The sequence below is a fragment of the Pseudopipra pipra genome, chromosome 4 (assembly GCF_036250125.1).
Source record: "Pseudopipra pipra isolate bDixPip1 chromosome 4, bDixPip1.hap1, whole genome shotgun sequence".
Classification (NCBI taxonomy): Eukaryota; Metazoa; Chordata; class Aves; order Passeriformes; family Pipridae; genus Pseudopipra; species Pseudopipra pipra.
In genome coordinates this window covers 21781913-21803259 of record NC_087552.1, presented here as the reverse complement: position 1 = coordinate 21803259, position 21347 = coordinate 21781913, and the positions used below count along the sequence as shown (strand labels likewise).

General features: G+C 36.9%; 1 protein-coding gene across 3 annotated transcripts in view; it reads right to left on the bottom strand.

Moving 5' to 3' along the window:
• Positions 1-1369: 1369 nt before the first annotated feature.
• The window catches only part of CCSER1 (coiled-coil serine rich protein 1), a 656129-nt gene continuing 636151 nt past the window's right edge, over positions 1370-21347 (bottom strand). For 2 of the 3 annotated variants that reach the window (XM_064651914.1, XM_064651915.1), the window contains one exon: positions 1370-2137. In XM_064651914.1, coding sequence (XP_064507984.1) covers positions 1652-2137 — 486 coding nt within the window. In that variant the 3' untranslated portion in view covers positions 1370-1651. The remainder of the gene's footprint in view (positions 2138-21347) is intronic. The other variant, XM_064651916.1, reaches the window with a different exon arrangement.

Genomic DNA, 21347 nt, shown 5'->3' with positions numbered 1-21347 from the left:
CAACATCAGATAATGTAATAAAATCTGCTCTAACCAAAATAAAATCCTCAATAAACAGAAACCAGAAACTTCAGGCTGTTGAAATCACCTTGCAGAATATCTGCCAAGCTCATAGTCTATTTTTTTCTTAATCTAACCAATCCTTGTGTTAATCCTAATATTAAGTAGTGAAGCAGATATATTTAACACTAGGTAAAATCGGATCATTAATTCATTTTACATGCTCTATGTGACTTACCTTTCAAAAGTTACAGATTTTTAGTGGCTATAAAAGCTTTGTTTTTCATTATATGCTATTTCTGTTAAGTTGCACTGCCCTGCTTCTTCGTGTGAGAATGTGCTGCACCCTTGGCTTTCTTAATCACCAGTTAAGAGAGAGGGGACTTGTCTCAGATCTGCCTCAATTGTACTTAAATGTGCCAGATTATTTATAAACTACTAACTGTATCTCTTTCTACAATTCAGAATACCCTCCATCGGAGAGATTGTAAACTAAGTGTCATGTTTAGTATATGCCACATGTTTAGAGTAACTTGACTCAGATGCCTGTTTTCAGGCCTTCTGAGAGGGGAAAACCAGATCTTTTGCTACTGACAGGTCTGCAAGTTCTATGGTGTGATCAGATGATTTCATACCCCTGTGAGACCAGGCATTAAATTAATCTCACTTGTGTAATATGTCAAGACTAGCAAACCTGCTGAGTTGGTATAAACCGGGTTTTTAAGTACAGATGACACAGCCTACAGAAATTTCGACTTATGCAGGTAATTTGGCCTGGGTAATAACACTTGTCTTTTGTCTTTCACCCATTTTTGGTTTGGGAAGTGAAATGAAACTATAGGATGAATTATATAGCAGAATGTCACACTGCATCATGAGTGGTACAGTGCCTGTAAAGCACAACTTGACATGTCCTCAGAACAGAAACACCTGAAGAAATGTTGCTAAATCAAGGTGGGAGGAAGGAAGGGAAGGTTGAGGAACCAAGCTGACATTCTCATTGGGACTCAATTACTGACTTGAAAACTTGGCAAATCTCTATGGACCTTGCTGTTAAAGGAAAATCACTCATCTCCTCTACTGTGGCATGAGGCACTCATAGAACACATACAGCAGGAAGTGGTAACACACCTCTACAAGTCAAAAAATTTCACTGTATTAAAAAAAAACAAAACGTAAAAAGAGGGTCCTTAAAGATTTCTGACTCCTTATTTCCCTAGTCTCTATAAAATTCAAGAGGGTTTACTAATTATTATCTATTCATTCCTCACATCTACTTTAACAGTAATATCATTAAACATACATGATATTATTTAAGATCATCTTCTAGACCTTTCAGGAATGATAGTGACTTATAGAGGGGAAAAAATAGTTTGCCAATATTGGACTAGCAGTGCCAGCCAAATGGTCCCATTTATTATATCCATGGTGACTTCCACATGACAAATCAGGCTAGTTATTTAACAATTTAGTTCATCCTTTTGCCTCATTCCCAGATGGGAAAGTATGGAACCTACAGACAGTGCTAAATTTTTACTTTATTTTTTTCACATGAAAGTAGCAACAGATGAGAAGTGAAGACTGTGTTCTAGGCGAGCTTATTCTCCTCCTTAATCAACTCTCCTTCCATGGCAAGAATATAAGCACCTTGTTAGCCATCTTGTTGACCTAAAGTCTGTAGCTCTGCTGTGTGTAAATTGTGGTGGAGAAAAACATTTTTCCTGCTATACATGTGTAAAGAGATGGGTCCCCTCGGAGGCTGTCCAAGTCTCCCTGTGAAGGTGGTGTGCTGCCGAGGTACAGCAATTTGGTCTTTTGGAGCCCCTGAGAACATTGGATAGCTGTCTGCCTTGGATGCTGGCTTTTCTGTACTCGGTGCTGTGATAGCCAAACCATTCTGGGTGACCTCTGAAGCGAGGGTTTCATACGTGCCTCTAGTATGCTTGATGACTTCCACGATCTCCTTCTCTTTTAGCAGGTTACTCAGACACAAATTAGACAGCTGACAGCTCTTGCTTTCATAGGCTGCTGCTTGGTTGCCTGACGGGTGTCTAAAAGGGTCCTCGGTGGGAGTATGTGCTGACTTTCTGTCCCTTGTGCTGAGATTTTGGCTCACCATTCTGATTGGATATGTAGTCTGGGGAAACAAGACAAAACAAAAGTCTTAGTAAAGAACACAGTAGAAAAATGGTGTGGAGTATATAAAACACTCCTCACTACACATTTCTGTAGACCCAGCACATGGGTCTGGCAGACTAAAATGAAAGGCGACTCTCAACTGCTGGTAAAACTTCCAAGGCACTGCCAGCATAAAATAAAAGTACTGTTCATTCATATTTATCAGCATTAACATTGACAAATGCTTACTACAGGTAATGATTTAGGCATTTTCTTTAAAAAAACATAATTTAGATAAAAGAAGGATAATTTTTTTTCAGAACATAAAAACTGGATAAAAAGTTTCCACGAACTGTAAACAGATTTTCAAAAGCATTTCATATGATGAAACAACGAGAATTTTCATTGCATACAGTTCAAGACTTAAAACTCTCAAATGCTTACAAAATCTAAAGAACATGTTTTATAAAGATGTTCATGCCTTGGTTAAGCTTAGATCATGCTCAGTTCTTTTTTCCCTTGAATTCAGGTGTTTTGTTGCATATTTACAAGTCAAATACAGAGCAATAATTTTATTTCAGCTGCCCAGTAAAAATACAATGGAAGACAGATTACAGCATGTTACCAACTTCTGATGCTGTGTAATCATGCATGCATTTGATTTTGTTTAGGTGATGGTAATCTATCTGTACATGACAATGATCACTGCAAATTTTCAGCGTGTAACTAGTGTAATACTTCATATTGTCCTCCACAGAACACCTGACTGAGAACGAGGTGATGGTGCACTTTCCCTGGTTAAAGCAACTAGTTAATCTGCAACAAAGGTCCAATTTGACTACATATAGGTTTTCTGCAACAGAACTCTAAATGGACATAGTAGCATTCTTGACATTTACATTAATAAATGAACTCTGACATTGCAAAATAAAGCTGAGAGAAGACAAAATACTACCAAGCCTTACAACAATATTTTGCTAAAAATATTTCAGGATGTTTCCCTGATTCTATAGGAAACTTGGATATATTGTTTCAGAATGAATTGTATCACTTCACATGCATTTCTATTTTAAGCAACACAGAAGAATGATACAGTCAATACTGACAGCTTAAATCCTTTTTTTTAGTGTAGGCAGGCTAATGGTCATGATTTTACAGGTTTGGATGCAAGGATTGCAGGGCATTTTAGGCATCATAGATAATACTTCAAAAAATTATTAGTACTGGACCATCAATTTTTTTCCACTTTATTCGGTGCTGATTGCACCCAGATTCATAAATGGGAGTAGAACACTTCTGGAAAACATTAGTTCAGTTTTTATGCTTACTGGACATAGATGATGAAATGAAATTCCATTTGATTACTAGGGAATCATTCTTGGGGGAACCTGTCTATAAGTTCAATCACTTTTTAACAATTAATTTATCTATCTAGCTATCTTTCTTTCTTTCTTTCTTTAATGTAGTAAATAAAATCTTCCTACTTTGACAAAAGAGTCAAATTTAATGCTCTGCCAAAAATCCCTGCATTTATTGTAAGGGAATGTCACCATATGTCACCCTATGCCCTTTGACAACCTAAAGATTGATATAAAACCTTAGAGGAAGCTTACGGTGGGACTTCTAATCTATTCTCTGGATTTAAGTCTATTCTTTCTCTCTCTCTCTCTCTGCCATGGAAATGATGAAAGAATTGCTGTTTGATCTGGAACACCTGTTTATGTCTTCAAAGAATGCTGTCAAGCAACCCCTTAATCTTCTCTGCTCTAGAATAAAAAAATACCATGTTGATCTTTTCTCATAGGACTCATCTGCTAGATTATGAGTCATTTACATTTGTCTTCTCTGTACATTCCCTTCAGAAATTCCACCATTTTTTACTTTAGGCATAAGGCCCAAGAGTACAGTACTCAAGGCAATCCCACACCATTATGAAGCAGAAGAAGCACTATTAATCCTAGGAAGGGACTTCTTCATCTGCTTCCTTTAATTACTGCAGTATGAGATTAGTAATTTCATTTGGCAACAGCATGAAATTGTTCACTCATGTTCATCTGGTTGTCCACAATAGTTCCGTGATTTTTTTCTACAAAATTATTTCTAAGTTCAGCTGACTATTGTCACTTAGACATAATACCTAATCTGTCTATGTTGAATTTCATAATTTTTCCTTTGATCTTTAATGTATCAAGATAATTCCGAATTCCAGTTTTATCTATTAACCTATTTTCCATCCCACTCAACTTCAGGTAAGCTATAAATTTAATAAGAATAATCTCTAGTCCATCATTCTGGTAGTAAATGAATAGTATTAAACTCTATAAACCCCTACTTACTATAGCCTTTTCTTTTAATATTGGGCTGTTGGTAAGTAATTTCGAAGGACAGTTTTCCAATTTATGGAAATCATAATCTTCTCCCAAAACTCACAAAAATAGACATTGATATTGCAGATTGGTCTGTATATACTTGTTTTAATAAAAACACCTCAAAGCTTGTAGTGGTCTTATACACTACTCAGTAAAAAGTCTAGGAATTAAGAACCATTTCATTCTTACAGCTGCTACTGATGTGCCATCAAAAGCATGTAATGAATCTGTTTAATCAGTAAATATCCCTATTCTTGTCTTCATTCAATCAGATTACTCAGTCATAAGCAGCATGACATGTGAATAACCAGAGTTTAAACATGTTGCTGTAGACCTTTGTGGCTTTGGCTACACAGGTCACTTCTAGTGAGAAGCATGATCATTGCTAGAAGTCTTGGATACAAGTTGTCTTATAATCTTAAGAATTTCTAAGCTGTCAGTCTTGCCTCTTGAAATAGAATAAAAAATAAAAACTTGTAGGGAAAAAAATTCTTGTGGAATTATTTGTACTGACAAGGAAGGTTTTAAAGTAAATAGAGAAGAATCAACTAATCTTGAAAATAAAAACTGCAGTAGCATGTTCAAAGCAAGGCATACTGTTGAAACTGGGTACCAGTAACAGGTCAAGGCATGATTACATGATTTTTTTATACTGCTTTTTAACTTGATCTTGATGAAATGCTGTTATGAATATCTTGCACTGTGGTGTTTCTTTGCTCTTCCTTATCAAGGTTATATTTCACATGAAATATTTTCAATTTAGAAAATAAATGCTGGTTTGTAGGTCTGCAAAATACTTGCTTCTGGTTCCTGGGCAATGGGGGGAGAAAGTTTGTGTGTATCAATAAATATTTAATAATATAGATATGGTTAGGGAATCTCTTAGTTTTGTGAAGCTGTAACTTGCTGAAATTCCTCTTCTATTGAATAATTAAACAAATACCAGGTGATGACAAATTAAGACTAATTCATCTAAATTTTAAAATAGCAAAAGAAATTCAGAATATGCCATCAGTACTCTAAGACATTGGTTTGGCCACATCCCCAGCAATAAGATAACAAGATGGTTAACAAGGAGAGACAGAATCATTCTATCAGATGCATAGTTAGATATCAAATGAGCAGAGATTTTAACAGAAACACTCCCAAACCCAATACTATCGTTTTTATCTATGAAAAAATTACTGAAGAATAGCTTCCAATCAGGAAAAGAGAGAACAGTGATCAGATGGGAGTCAAAATCAGCAGTAAATCCTCTCCCCTCTCTTCACACAAATAACATTATTCTCCCTCCAAAATATTATCGATAAAAAGTCCAATGCAAGTTTGATCTTAATGCAAGTAATTTTTTGCTATCATTCTAACATTTTTATAAAATTCACAGCATACAGAATTAAAATTAGTTGTATGTTCTTGTTCATTTGATGAATTCAGATATTTAGCTTGAAAGAATACAATCCAATTGGGTTTTCTCGGTGGGCCATTCTACAGTTATTTAGGATCCTTATGAACTAGTCAGAATGAGAAAAATGTCCCAGAATGAAATGTACAAAAGTAAAAACCACACATGCCATACCAACAACAACAAAAAAGTTGGACAAACTTAAACATTTATTTTTAACCTATTTCTCCTTATCTTCCTGTAAACGTTTAATGCAAAATTTTTTGCAATGGACTTTTAGGTACCAACTGCGTTGTATGAGCATTAGACATGAGCGAGCAAAGCCACAATCCCAGTGCATCTGTTTGCCAATTTGAAGGCTGAGTCCTTGTCCAAAGCTGAAGGTGGCTTCATGCCAGTCATGCTCCAGCCTAGCCTAGAGCAGCTGCAGTGCTGCTGTAAACTGCTGCTTGGCAGTGCTCCAAGGAGCTGATCTGCCAGCTGGTGACTGCTGAAGCAAAAAATCCATTCATCTCTTTCCCTTTTATTTTTCAGTAGCTCAGCTAGAACCAACAACTTCTCTGCCCCAGAAATCCCCAATGCCACTCTATAGTCTGCCTAACTGTGGGCCCAGGAAATGGGTTGCAATTAGGATGCAAATGGGGCTGTGAAATTTCTTTCAAAAGTGTCCCATTTTAAATATATGAAGAGGGGAAAAAAAAGGCCTCCTTTGTTGTTTCAAATATGTCTTAACCTTTAAGAAAACATCTGGATTTGAATTTCCTGATCATATTAAACACATACACACAAAAAGTGCATGCTTCATGCTTGACTCTATTTCTCAAAAAGAAAACAAAAAAGGGTTTTATTAAAATCTGATTGGCTGTAAAATTTTGATAGGTTTGTATCATGATTGGTTATGTTTTAAGGCACAAATACGTGAGAAATATCAAAATATTTTAGGTTTGATTATTCCACACTGCCGCTAAATACATCAAGATTAAATCAAAATGAGAACTTAATATTCTTAAAATACCTTTTCCATACATTTTTTGAGGGTTTCTCTGTAATTGTCATTCTAGCAACTTTTTCTAATATTAGGAAAAAACTCAAGCCCCCTCAATGACCCATCACAAAGTAAAGAAAATGTACTACTCTCAGAGAAAGCTCCAGAATAATACGTTACAAACAAAACACTGTAGTCATTCATCACTTTCCGTTTTCAAACCCAATGAGCGAAATCTGACAAGAGTTAACAACAAGACAATAGTGCTGCAGGACATTCCAAAATGAATATTGTTTCTGGCTGTCCTGTGATAAAGTACTAATAAAAAATGACAGGAAAAGACATGAATTACAAAAACACCCCAAAAAGGGTGCAGATTTTTAAAATGTCTGTGTCCAGAGGCACCTGGGAGTCTTAGATGCCTATAATGTAATTCTTTCAAACAGAGCAGCTTTCTTAAATACATCATTCTGACAGCAGGCATAGAGAATAAAAACAAACAAAATACTCCCTCATCAGCCTACCCACTGCACCCTAACAACCAAACAGTGGTGTATTCGAAGAACATGGTTTTATCACCCCAAAGGATTTTTGCTTTCAGAGGTGTTAATGGAAGCACACAAGAGAAAGCAATTATTCTCACAGAAACCTGAAAACTTTTTGGATTCCGTCATGTTTTCTACTGCTTAATAATTTTGTATTTGCAGATATGCGAGGAACTAAAATGTTTTTTCCAATGCAGTATTATCTATACAGCCCAGCATGGCTCACTTGGCCCCTGTCAGGTCTCAGCTGGACTGCAGCACCTTCTGCTGAACTGTCTCACTTGCGGCCTAGCCCAGAAGTCATAAAATATAAAGCCAAATAAAGGAGTCCAGAAACAAAACAAGGTGCTATAGCTCTGTATTTCTTTGAAGGATGGAAAGGATTAAGCCCTGCACAACGTTTTTGAATTTATATCCCTTCAGATGCCTTTCGCAGTTCTGACAGTTTATATAAGTGAAGATCTAATTTACCAAAACACAGGTTAACTCAGTACTTTGGTATGCCACATCTGTCACTATGTCAGCTCCTTAATTTCTACACCTCCTCACTTTTGTGCTTACCAGCTTCCAGCCTAGAGATGATCCAATACAAAATGTAATTTAGCTGCTGCAGGTAATTGTTCTTCATTCAAGACTCTTAAAAAGCACTCACTCTTATTGATTTCAGGAGCACCTGAACTGAGAGAGTGGCTTTTACAATCCAGACCTGCATATATTGAACATCTCGTGCTGCCTTCTGGCAACATGTGACACATGAAAGGAAGAAAGCAAGCCCAGTGTATCAAAATAAGGCATGGACTAGTATCAACAGGTTATGGGTAAGAATCAGCTGCTGATCAATCTGACAGCTCTGCCATTGTCCATTACAAAATGAATGCAGTCAACATAGATCAGATACGTTTCTCTTTCTGCCTTTCAAACACCTTCATTTACTTACTGAAAGCAAAAATTATGGCATGCTAAAATTCATGCCTCTTTGCCATAAGGCCATTTAAACAAACAGGCAAATTGAATAAAAGTGAACTATAGTAAGCTAATGTCCAAAAATAATTTTCTGGTAGTGGTGATACAGTGAGATAAGTAACTGACTGAGGGCTTACATAAGATATTCATTTTCCCATAACATAGAATTATCCTTGAAAAATTTTATTTATGTAAGTAATAATGCACAGTTAAGGCAACAAGGTGTAAAATGATGTAATGCTGTTTTATAAAGCAGGAAGAAAACAGTTGAAGAAATTCCCATTAATTTCTAGTAACATAGAGTAATCACTACTCTGCATTCTCTATACTGCATTTCAAGGGTTAACTGGAAGATTTTTCTCATTAGTAAATCTAAGAGAAAAATTTGCAAATTTTATAGCAAATACTAGCTCCCCCATCTCCAGCAATTCTCATAATACCTCTGCCTCTACTGAAGCCTTTTACATCTCTTTTTACTGATCTTCTATCCCCCCAGCTTCTTTGGGTAGACATAGCTATGGCAGCCAATTACGATGAAAATCTCTTCGTTAAGCTCTTTTTATGCACAGGCTCCACCTCTGTTTACAGGCAGCAGAGTCCAGAGAAAGATGCCCAAGTCAAGCTTGCCCATGGAATCTTCGAGGCTCCACCAAAGGAGACTGGATAGGTCCCACGTTCATGCAGCACTTTGGGTCTCATTATTTCTGTGCAACCCAAGAAATTATGGCCTCTTGTGCCATGCTTTTAGCTACAGTCATATAGAAAGTCACAAGTGTCTGCAATTAAGGTCCTCTTTTGCATAACTGATGCAAAATGAACAAACAGAAAATGCAGAAGTGGATTCATGGGAACACCAGGGTCACTTCAAAAGACCACGGTTCATGCAGTGTGGGCAGTGAAGTATGACACAAAGGTCCTGAGGAAACACTAAGGGAGTTTGCTCTGGAATTACAATCAGGAAAACTGGACAAGTGCTAATTAGCCCTTCTGAAAGAATGTGCTATTCAGCTGGCATTTATTGCTATGCTAACACAGGTGTTCTGGCTTTGCAAGCCAAACTAGTATTTCTATACAGCATTTGATGTGCTCTGTAGACATAATTTGTTAAAGGATCTCTGCCTTGTGCCTTACCTATTTTATTAATGACCATAGCCTGAAAGCTATGAAGTCCATTCTATCTCCTTACATTTTAGAACTGTGTATAGTTGGTGGTGATAGAAAATTTCCCTGTGTAATTTCAAACAAACCAAGTTTCACATAGGCAAGATAACCCATCAGATAAGTACATAAAATAGTCTCTGCCTATGCCAGCAGCTTATACAAAAGAAGAAAAATATTTCATAGCATCTTTATTGTACGTCTACAAGAGTCCATTCAATTCAGATCTCTTTAAACCAGATTGTGCAGGGCAGTGTTCATTACAAGACATACTACTTAGTGTTCAGGAAAATGAACTCCAACAAGGTAAATACTATTTCATATATTTCATGTATTTTAAGGCCAGAAAAACCTGTTACAATCATCTTGTCTGACCTTTTCTGCAGTCAAAGCCATAGATTTCTCTTGGTGAAATCAAGTGATCCAAAAGAGGGAGCAGAACTACAACATAGTTTAGAATGTACGGAGAATTAACGGAGAATGTATTTTATTTCTTCTTAATTCACTAAAATATTTTATAGCAATGCTATCCAGGTCCTTACTGGAAATGTTGCTATATTCTGGTAACAAATCCTAAATTAGTAGTTGAACATACTGCTGCTGACAAAACTGCTGCTAGGAGATAGTGTCTCTACAGAGCAGAGGGGACTAGTGTCTAAGACATTTATGTATACACAGTTCTTGGAGAAAGCGCTGGTTGGATTTGGAGCTATCCCTGTCTGGAGAAATTTTGGGTCATTTAAGTAGTTATATAATATGATGTGAAGGTTCTAATCTCTTAATGTACATGATTATACAGGATGCATGACCATGAGGACCCCAATACAGCCTGCAAAGTTAGAGAGCCCAACACTTCACAAAAGCCTGATAGCACCAAGATTCTTACTTGAATCTTAAAAAACCCCTTCCTTTTCATCTTACTTCCTTGGAAACATGCAAAAAAATAATGCAGGCATTTCAAAATATTCACCATATTAGCTCCTTATTTCCTTCAGCAAAACTATATCACACAAACTTAGCAAGAGAAAATGAACAAAAGAAAACAAAAACATAAATAAGCATCAACTGAAATTTCTTATTTTTCCTTTCTTTTTATGAGAACCAACACCAAGAAATTTGTCAAAAATACTGAAATATTGGATTCTACTTCTCTATTCCTATGCCTAGCTTAGGGATGGTTAGCAACATTATATTTCACACTATACTTCCAAATGGGCATTTAGCTATTGCCCATTGCAGCATACCCTTTCTCTGTAAAAGTGTAAATTTACATTTTCTTTTCTTTACAGTCCAAACTGTGGGTTTCTCACTTGGGAAAAAAAAAGTAATAGAAGATAATTTGCTCACTTGGGTTTATGGGCTGAAGGGGATCTCACTGATGTGTACAAACACCAGAAGGGAGGGTGCAAACACAATATAGCCAGGCTCTTTCTAGTGATGCTCTGTGACAGGACCAGAGTCAACAGGCACAAATGGAAACACAGGAGGCTCCATCTGAACGTCAGGAAACACTTCACTGTGAGGGTAACTGAGCACTGGCACAGGTCACCCAGGGAAGTTTTGGAGTCTCCATCCTTGGAAAAAGCTGTCAAAAGCCATCTGGACATTATCCTGGGCAACAAGCTCTAGGTGGCCCTGATTGAGTGGGGGGTTTCGACAGAATGATCTGCCAATCTCAGCCACGCTGTGCCTTGTGAGTCTGAGATCCAATTACGAGAACAAGTGAGAGGCAAAAGACTGAACAGAATAGGAATTAGGAAGTTACATACATGTAAAATCTGCAACTCACTTTCTACTTTTGCTTTTTATTTACATCCTATCACCGGGGCTGAAGCCCCAGTGCATTGGTCCTAAATCTGGCAAGGAACACAAATTTTTCCAAGAGGTGTGTCCTTTGACCAGCTTAAGTGGCATGACCTGCATGGCTTGCCACTCAAGCCTCTCAAGGCACCCCCAAGAGGAGAGATCTCTGGTCTGACCATCAGATTTTCTGCTGTAAACTGAAATCCCTGTGGTGCTGAATTCCTCTATTTTGTAGCATTTATTAGTGTTACAAATATTCTTAGTGATCTCCCTCATCAGCCAAAACAGCACTGTTTTAAAACTGTCATCTACCTAAAAAGGATACATTTAATCTTATCCATGTACAATGAACCTGCCTTTTGTTTGAGACTACCAACACTTAAACTGACTAAAAATTTGGCCAATGTAGCTAAAAAGACACCGTGCTTCAACTCAGGGAAGTTGGAAGCATGGTAGCAAAGCTTTGCACACAGACAACAAAGCTGTCTAAGGCAGCATTCCAGGCACTCCAATTAACTGTACACTGAAAGATAAAAGATGAGCAATGTTTGAAATTCATGAAGGAGGACAATGTGCATGCACATACTCACACACACCCTGAGGACTGATAAAAGATAGTCTCAGATTTGACTGACATCCATCAACTCCTAAAGGCCTATAAAGCACACACAAACAACTCCCCAGAACATTCCAACAGCACACCTGAAGTAGGCTGTGTAGGCTACGCTTACAATGCACAGGTGCTCATTATTTAGGAGGGGATATCTTACAAGCTGCCTATCGCACCTCTGGGTTTCTGCCTCTCAGCCATTGGCAAATTGCTCCCCTTGCTTTCGCAAACCTTGCAGGAAACAGGGAATACTCTATAATTCAGGGCACATACCAACTCTGCTGCTTCCAGGCGTTCAGCTAGTGCATGTCATCTACCTTTCAGTCTTTTAAACACAATCTCTGCTGTGATCTGGAAGATGCTTAGACACTAGTTTGGCAGTTCTTTGCTCTGGTCCCAAAGTAAAACCCTTCCTCAGCTGTGGAAAGAGAGATTAAGCAGGGTGTTTTGGAGTAAAAACAACTATGCTGATGACTATACTACTAGGTATGCTGAAAAAGCACTCTTGTCTCATTAGGAATATCAAGTAGAAATTTTGAAAACCCCAGCTCACAAACATTTTCCTATCAGCCAGAAGTAAATATGATGAATCAAGTAGGTTTTGGGCATTAGAGCACACTGGAGCACAACTCAGCATATTTGTCCTAACATATATCTAATCTACTGCTGCCAGAATAGTCCTAAAATTACATTTCCCTGCAACTGGCTGAGCAATTGCACGGAGAGCCTCTAGTAACCTCAGGAAGTCTGGCAAACAGTAGGACACCCACCAACTGCTACCTGCCACATGCAATAAGCAGCACAAAGCCACCCTGTCAGAGCAGTCTCAACAGTTCACCTCCCGAGGCCAAACAGGTTAACAGCTGACTCCTGGCTTTTCATGTAGGAATAATTACACACTTCTCAGCAGACAAACTCTCATGCTGATATCTGCCTGCATAGTGCTAGGGAAGGAAATGAAATGTAGAAGCTCTACATGCACAAGATCTACCTGATCACCCCAAACTTACAACACAGGCTTTTGTTTTTTTTTTTCCCGCCCACAGTTATTCCTTAGTGCACAGTACATTGCTGCTTTGGGAAAACTCATGTTCAAGCAGCAACACTGCTTCGCCTTTCTCTTCCTTGTCCTTCTCTTTTTCCATTTCCTCATTTTCCTGGAGGTGAAGCTACAAGAAAGAAGATCTTAGAGCATACAGTTGCTTCTAAGCCAAAAATCAATCTATCCAACAGCCACAGTGACAATATGTCAAATAAAGAGAACAGAAGATGTTGAACGTGCCCGAGTGCCGGGCTGTAGTGCAGAGAACTGTTCCTGCCCCAAGCTCCAAAGAATTTTAACATGCCTGCCAGAAGAGGAGGAGACTCTCAAAGTGGGAGTCATACTCTTTCTGAAAGCTTGACCAGTGTCATGACACTCTGTGATTCCCTTTCCTTGAACTATCCTGTCCTGAAATGTGGGCAACACACAAACGCTTGAAATCCTTTCACAAGATGCAGCGATACATGGAGCAATTGTGTTGCAAACTGATTTTGAATTGAAACAGGGATATTAACTTTTCAGACTGTTTCTCTTTAAATTCAGAAACACATGTGTTAGACGACAAATAGGAAGTGGCTGCTATGTAGAAAGAAAAGCACTCTCCTTTTAGTACCTGAAGAGGAGTGCTGAAACTATGTGAATACGAATCTTTACACAGGAACAAAAATGCATTCCATGCCAATACAAAACTGAAACTGCTTCTCAATAGCAGAAATGTAGGTTCTCCTTTCTCTTCAGAAATTATTTAATTGAAAAATAGTCTGCATGTAACACCTTTCATTTCCAGATAGAGTACCACTGCTTTGAAATCTTAATAGTGGATTTAACAAAATTTATACTATAAGTTCAACACGCATCCTTGTGAGAACCTCTAACTAGAGTGACTCATGATAACTTTTCATTAATATTAAAACACATCCTCCTGAAAGCCCTAATAAGGGTGTCTAATATTTTCTTTTTCTTTTTTTTTTTTACCTGATAACAGTCACTAAGCTTTATTTTAATAGAGTTTAAATATCACAATATCCCCTTAAATAACATCAAGCAGATTTATATGTTCACATAAAGGAAAATAAAATAAAAACTATATCTACAGTACAAACTTCTCTTTCTATGCTTAGTGTATATTTACACAGAAAAATATTATTGAATATTATTTAAGGTCCTATTTAATGAAAATATCTTTACTTTCTTCCAAGAAGCTTTTAATATTAAATAGTGTTCAAACAATGTTGCCTATAACAAATCTCACAAATGCACAGAAAAAAAAGAACTTGCATAGATATTAAAATGCAGAAAGAAAAAAAAAAAAAAGCCCTAGTGAAGAAACCTGCGAATTCCTCACCCACAAAAAATGTAAGAACAAACAGGTCAGGTCACGTTGCACACAGGTAATATTTTCTAAAATGTTGCTAGAAATGGTGAAATGATGTACTGGCTTAATTTGACCATCTATATGTATATATAGCCAGTGTAAATGTGAAATAAAAAGCACACTAAATCTAACTAGCCCACAATGCCATAAACAATACCCATTATACGTTATTTCATTCTCTCGGGGAAAGAAATATATGGTAATTTGCTAAGCTATTTTCACTTCATTCTTAACATTTATGGCTATTACTAGCAAAAAGAAACAACAGCTTGACTTTTTAGCATGCAAAATGCTAGATCTGAAAAAGACATATAAAAGAAAAATATATGCAGCTTCTCACTTGTACTGTGTCAGCAAAGTCTTTAACTAGGTATTCTAGGTAGAGTTTGCTAATTATAGGTGATTTCTGGTTCTTACAAATTATCACGGGAAGACAAGGAAATGAGGAATGAGAATTCGAGAATTTATGGGAGTGTAGCACTAAAAAAAACCCCTAATGTCCCTACTTTGCCAATGCTTTGCATGTGAATTATGACAAACCACAGTATTAGAAAGCCTAATTCAGAAATGCCCCATATTTAAAAGCTGTGTCTATTCAGACTGTATATTCCTGTGTTTAACTCTGGTCGTTACTGCTTTGTTGTCAAATATGAGGCTGTAACAGGATGTCTACACTTCAGGGAATCACCTCAAGCTCACACTAAAAAGAAGGGTATAAATCCACGGAGAATTATTTAAACTTCTACCCTGGGGCCTTGGGTTCTCTAGAGAATATTTCTCTTGGGAACTACACTTTTTAATATTGTATCAAATAAAATGGCCACTGCTATGCTAGACAATATGGGGCAGAACCCTCTGTGTGCAAAACTTACCCCACTATATTAAGTTTTGTACCTCTGTCATCTTTACTGTTTAACTTGCTGCAGCCATCCCTGCCTGCTAATTCCCTTGTGCCAGTGTCCGGGTTTGAGTGGCTATGCAGTGAATTAAATAAGGAAGCTGGTGTGACTGAAAACTACGTCTTTCAAATCTCTCTATATGTGGAAAGTTATTTTTCAACAAGAACAGTTCACTGATCAAATGCTTTTTAGTCACACAAGAAAAGCAGCCAGAACAATCATCCAAAGAGGAAGACGGAGACCAAGATTTTCTTTCTCTCTCTTTTCTTTTTTTCTTTTTTTTTTTAATGAGAGGGCAGCAATGTGGCAACTGAAAGCGGGTTATGCAAAAAAACTTGGTGGGGATCCATCTCCTCCTCTGCCTGAGCTCTGCTGCCAGATGCAGAGCACTTCTGCTTCTATTGTGCTGTGACACACCATTGGCATTTGTCCCTGAAGGGAAGCAAGGCTCCTGCAGACACAGGGGATTATAAAGCTCTAGTGGGAACAGATCCCACCCATCTCCAGTGCCAGAGTTTTGCCTGTGCATAACTATAACTTTCCTACTCCTAGTCCTCTGCCACTGCCACGTCCATCCAGCCTGCCTGGCTACTGGATTTGCTGAGTTCATCTCTGAAACTTTTGTTCCATGTTCTGGTTCTTCAAGGTATGGAGCAGCTGCAAGCAGGAGTTAAAACTTTCTCTCATATATGACATCAGTGGGAGTTACCAACTTTGGAATTTCCCAAGGGCACCATCTAACTATTAATTTTGCTGTTAAGGAACTTTGTATTCACTACTTCACTATGAAAAAGCCATAAACATCCAGCAAGTTCCTAGTAGGCCACTAAATGAAAGCCATCACCACGGTAAACTTTAATGTCTTCAAGCAAATGATGACAAAAACCAAATAAAAATGTAAAACATATAAGGATCCCTTAATCATTCTTTCTACGATATAAATTATTAATAAAAATTGCATCAGAATAAACACATTTAAATGGGATTGCATGGGTTCTACATCATATCCATGCACAAACTGGTCAATTGAAATATCTACTAATATCTACTACATGACAAACAGGGGATGATTTTCTAATTTTACACAAGGATCTTTCAACTCCAGGACTGACTCAGGTATTCCGGATTACCATCTAGAAGAACATGGTTCTTACACCTTCACCCTCTGTAAAACATACCTGCTTTTACATAGAGCAAATAAAAGGTTCATAATTTGTTCTTACAAAAAAAGATAATGAAATTACTAGTGCACTCTTATACTGCAACACCCAAAGACCATCTGTTCTCGTTGGCAGGCATTTTCTTATTTTTAAAATGTGACAGACTCTTCATCAGTTTATCAGGTTATTATCTATCACCTTTAATGCTATTCTCAGACACACTATTCAATATAGGATAAATAAATTAGCATCACTTTTATGTCCTGTTACATATTGAAAAAGGTTGTTCCAAAAATTTTGCAACTTTGAATTACTTTGATATTTCTATCTTGAGAGTGAAGATACTAGGATTTTTGCTTATCCACATTGCTCATAACCAAGTGATGTAAGACACAAAGCCAGACAAAGCCTTTTTCATAATTAAACTTTTCTTTACAGATTTCTGGGATGAGATCCTGAATTTAGACAAATGAGTGCAGATGGTGATTTAAAGCTGTATGGAAGACGAATGGCAGCTGTGGCTTTCAGGTGAAACTCTCTATTTTATACAGAGCCCTTGTAAGGTCTCCAGAACATTTTGTTGCTGAAAATAGAACATCACTACGATTTAAGTCTTTTGTATGCACTTGTGCTAGCAGCTTACAAAGAGCAGTTGCTCAGTGGATCTGAGCATATACCTACATGACTCCTACTGAAGGTTTGGGGCTTTAAGGAATACACTTAAAAGGCTCTTTTGGTTGTTTGTTTGGTTTTTTCCCCTTCTGATATCTTCTGAGTAATGGGAAATATGAGAGCTAGCAACTCCCAGAAGTATCAATTGAGAACTTATTGTCCCTGACTTTATAGATAGCATACCAGATAACTGAGAAGGAATAAATTACTTTTCTTCTTTGTTATAGATATGGTGAAATGTATATGCTCAGATTTTAGAGGCAGATATTGTCATCAGAGTATATTTTAAGGCAGATCATTAAGGACACAATCACAGTTTTTGAGCTTTTAAGCAAGGATGCAAGGGGGAAATCCACATTCACCTCCCACATTCTCCATTATGATGGAAGCTCAGACACTACAATGAAGAAGATGCCACAATATAAGAATCCTTTGCTCCTCATTTTTATTTCAAGTCTCTGAATTCTGCACAAAAGGCAGTGGAAAGGTTTCCTAAGACTGAGAACAATTATATAAGGTGCATTTATTCCATACATATATCCTTACATCCATTGCACATATTGTTTTCAAAACAATCCACAGACTTACTTTAATGCCACAAGTTTAAGCTGTGAGTTTTCTGATAACTTCATTTGAGACAAATTAAAGCTCTTTGAAGTTTCCACCAATAGTGTGAACATATTTGTTAAAAACATCTTTAATCCTACTTCAAATTTCTGGTCTTCTTTATCTTCCTTCCCCCCCTCCCCCTTTTTTTTTTCTTATCCCCCCCTCTCCCGTTTGTTAATGATTCATATAAATTCATAGCTTCTATTACTGTCTCCTCATTCATTCTGGATTGCTTTTGTGCCTGAAATGGGTAACTTCTACCCTTCCTCCCTAGAATTCCTAACAATCATACATAATAACTTTAAAAATTATGTAGAAGAAATCTAATTTATATTCCCAGGGGCACTCATAAAATTCTTAAGCTGCTCCTTGGGCTCCAGTTCAGCCCTTAAATGATACAACTCAGTGGCTTCTTATCAAGGAATGTACAAATTGACCCACTAACTTTAGAGAGCTTTGGATTAGGCCCCTAGTAACTGGAATTTACTTCTGAATGTTTTAATGTGTAAGGGTAACACATTAGGACCCTGCTGGAAGGAAGGCTCCTCAATACTATATTCATATATTAGACATTTTAAAAGAGAAGCTCATAATGCTACTCTGATCATGCAGTGACATATCCCAAGTAAGACTGACTGCTTAACTGGAAATAACCAAAACATCATTCCTCCTTTCAAATTAACTCCAGTATTCTTGCCAATATGTACCACTATCATGCAGCCAGACAGCAGGCTGAAATTTAATAATATTCCCACTAAAATTAATTACAGAAAAGGAGAAAAAACTCAAAAGCTTTGTCTAATGATTGAGGTTTGAGCTTTGTTAAAGTTTAGTACTAATCCTTAAAAAATGTCTGGAGGAAATATAAAGGACCTTTTGCAATTTCACTTAAGTCTGTATAACTCCCGTAAATGCTTTTTGAAAAGTAGATCATGCTATTTAGTTTTCTGAAAAGTCTCAATAAAATGCAACGATGTAATATTTAAATTCAGTCTGGAGACTAGATCTTAGGGCATCTTTAAGCAAAGAGGGTATTCCATAATATTCCATTATTTTTTCCTGTTGTTTTAATAAAAATAAAGAAAAAAGAAGAGGAAGATAATTATTTTTTAACAGGAAGCTATTTTATTTTTATTAACTTTATTAATGAAGCTGCTTCTTCACATTCAAGATAATTCAGTCCTCACTGAAAAAAATGGCAAAAATTTCATTTTATTTCACTGAGGTTTGGATGAGAACATCAGAGGGTTGCCGTAATTCTGTTGTCTTTGTTTCCTCCTTCTCCTTCATCACAGACTACAATGGACAAGGAAAAGATTGTGTCTAACTAATAGCACAGTCATCTCTTGTACTCTCAATATAAATCTGGGATCATTAGTTCACTGAAGATTGTCACAGTTCTTGAGTTTTACCCCACATGGCAGTCAGTTTGTGATGTTTTATATGGAAAAACATTTTCATAGAAAAGACATGAAATCTTTAGGATGCAATGCAGGGGAGTTGGGATATCATTATATCTTTAAAATTACACGTCTAGATATTTCAGATCCTAAAACTCATTTGTGCTACCAAGCAAGGGATACCTATGCATTTCAGAGGTTCTGTTAAAGCTAAGAAGAGCTGCTTGCCTTAGGACTGCAATTATTCAATGTCTGAATAATGACAATCCTAGACACTGAGATTTTTTGTCACCCACATTACAAGGGATGGGGAGTTGTTTAGGTTGCTGTGGTTTATGACTAGTTCCCTGTGTTCAACACTCTCTCTTACAGCCAAAAATCAAAATTCACCCTCTTCCCTCCTGAAGCTGTGAAATTTATTAGCATTAAAACTGTCAAAGCAAGAAATTTCACTCTGAAACTGCTCAGAATACAAAATGCTGGAAATAGTAACAAAACATTGGAAAAAGAAAAATGCAGACTAATAACTCAAATGTGGTAGCAGTCCCATGACAAATTGCAAAACCATATTTTTTTAAGTATAATTAAAATGTCATTAAAGTGCTTTACGAAATACTGATTTAGTTAACATTATACTGTACATTGCATTGTAGATAATACTTTAAGCTTCTCTTCTGAAACCACCACTAAATATTTGCAGCTCATTTCTTTCTCAGTAAGTTCACAGTGTCTTATTCTGCTGATAAGACTATTGTACAGTAGCACAGTCAACAGTCCTCAATAGAAAACAACATGAATTCTACAGAGTTTGTATAATTTTTTACTGTATTTAAACAGTAAAGCTACAAATCTATCATGTTGTGGGAGTCAAAATCACATCTGGATCCAAACTTCCTCAAAACTGACAGCTTTGAGCTCATATAGCTAATATTCACTGAAAAGCAACATTCGAATTTCCACTTTAACATTGTGGCTCAAATTTGCCAGGGGAAAGATTGAAATATAACCTCTATGTTTTCAAGGGAACAACAAGACATAACTTACAGGAATTTATTTTGCTATTTTCTTAATTTTTTTCAGTCAAGTAGTAATGAGAAACATATTGTAATTCTTATGCTTGATCAATATTTAGTAATGATTGTGTTCAGAAAACCTCACAAAAAGAAACAGAAGACCCAGTTATCATATGCTGTGTAATAAAATGGTCAACTTAAGCAATACACACTATTTTCCATTTTCAGTCTTATAATAATGCATTACTAAAAAAACAACAGTAAAGATTACTCTACACTGCATTCTGGAATTTAATTAGGGAACATTTGTCTTTGAATCAGCAATCTTCGGGTTTTCTGCTTTTCACCAGGCAACAAATTTTATTCTAGCTAAGAAGGCTACACCACTGTGAAGTCCAAAGGGCTTGTTGCACTCCTGCATGCAGGGCTTGACCTACCTATATTATTTCATGGCAGGAAGCAAAAGAGAAGGCAATGAAGCTCCAACCAACACACTGCAGGGCACAGCTCAGCCCCTCAGCTAGAACAGTGGTGCCTTGGGCAAAGTGTGTTTAAGAAGAGGCAGAAAATGCTGGGCAGAGAAAGGATGACGGTTAAAAAACCCCAAACATATATATATATTTATATATATATATAGTCTATAATAAAAACTTCAATAATCTCGAGGGAGGGGAGGGAGGAAGAGGGGAAGGGGGAATGGGGGAAAGGAGGAAGGAAGAGAGGGAGGCAGGGAAGGAGCGAGGGAGGGGCACATAAAGTATACATTAAGTATTAATAATTCAACAGAACTTTTTCCATCTCTATGTTTGTTCACAAAGCCATCAATGAATGTGCTTTGCATAGCTTTGCTATTTACATGGTGAACAAAAATACACTGAAAGCTGAGCAACTGGGCATGTTGATCACTTGCAATGAATAATGAGATGCATTTTTTGGTGTATCTATAAATTCTATTGCTTTCACTTGGATAGAGTAATAACATTCAGAGAAGGAATTGACTCGTACACTCCTTGAAATTAAAAAAGTCAGCAAACTATTAGCATGAAATAATTCCTTTAGAGGTATTTTCAAACTATATTTCACTGAAGTATATTACCTTCAGATTTATTACGAGAGCCATTCAGCACAACCTGAAGTGTATTTTAAACATCCTAACAAACTAATGTCTTTTAGGTATGATAGCAGCATTTCAAACTTCACAGTTTCCTTGCTTTGTCAATGTGA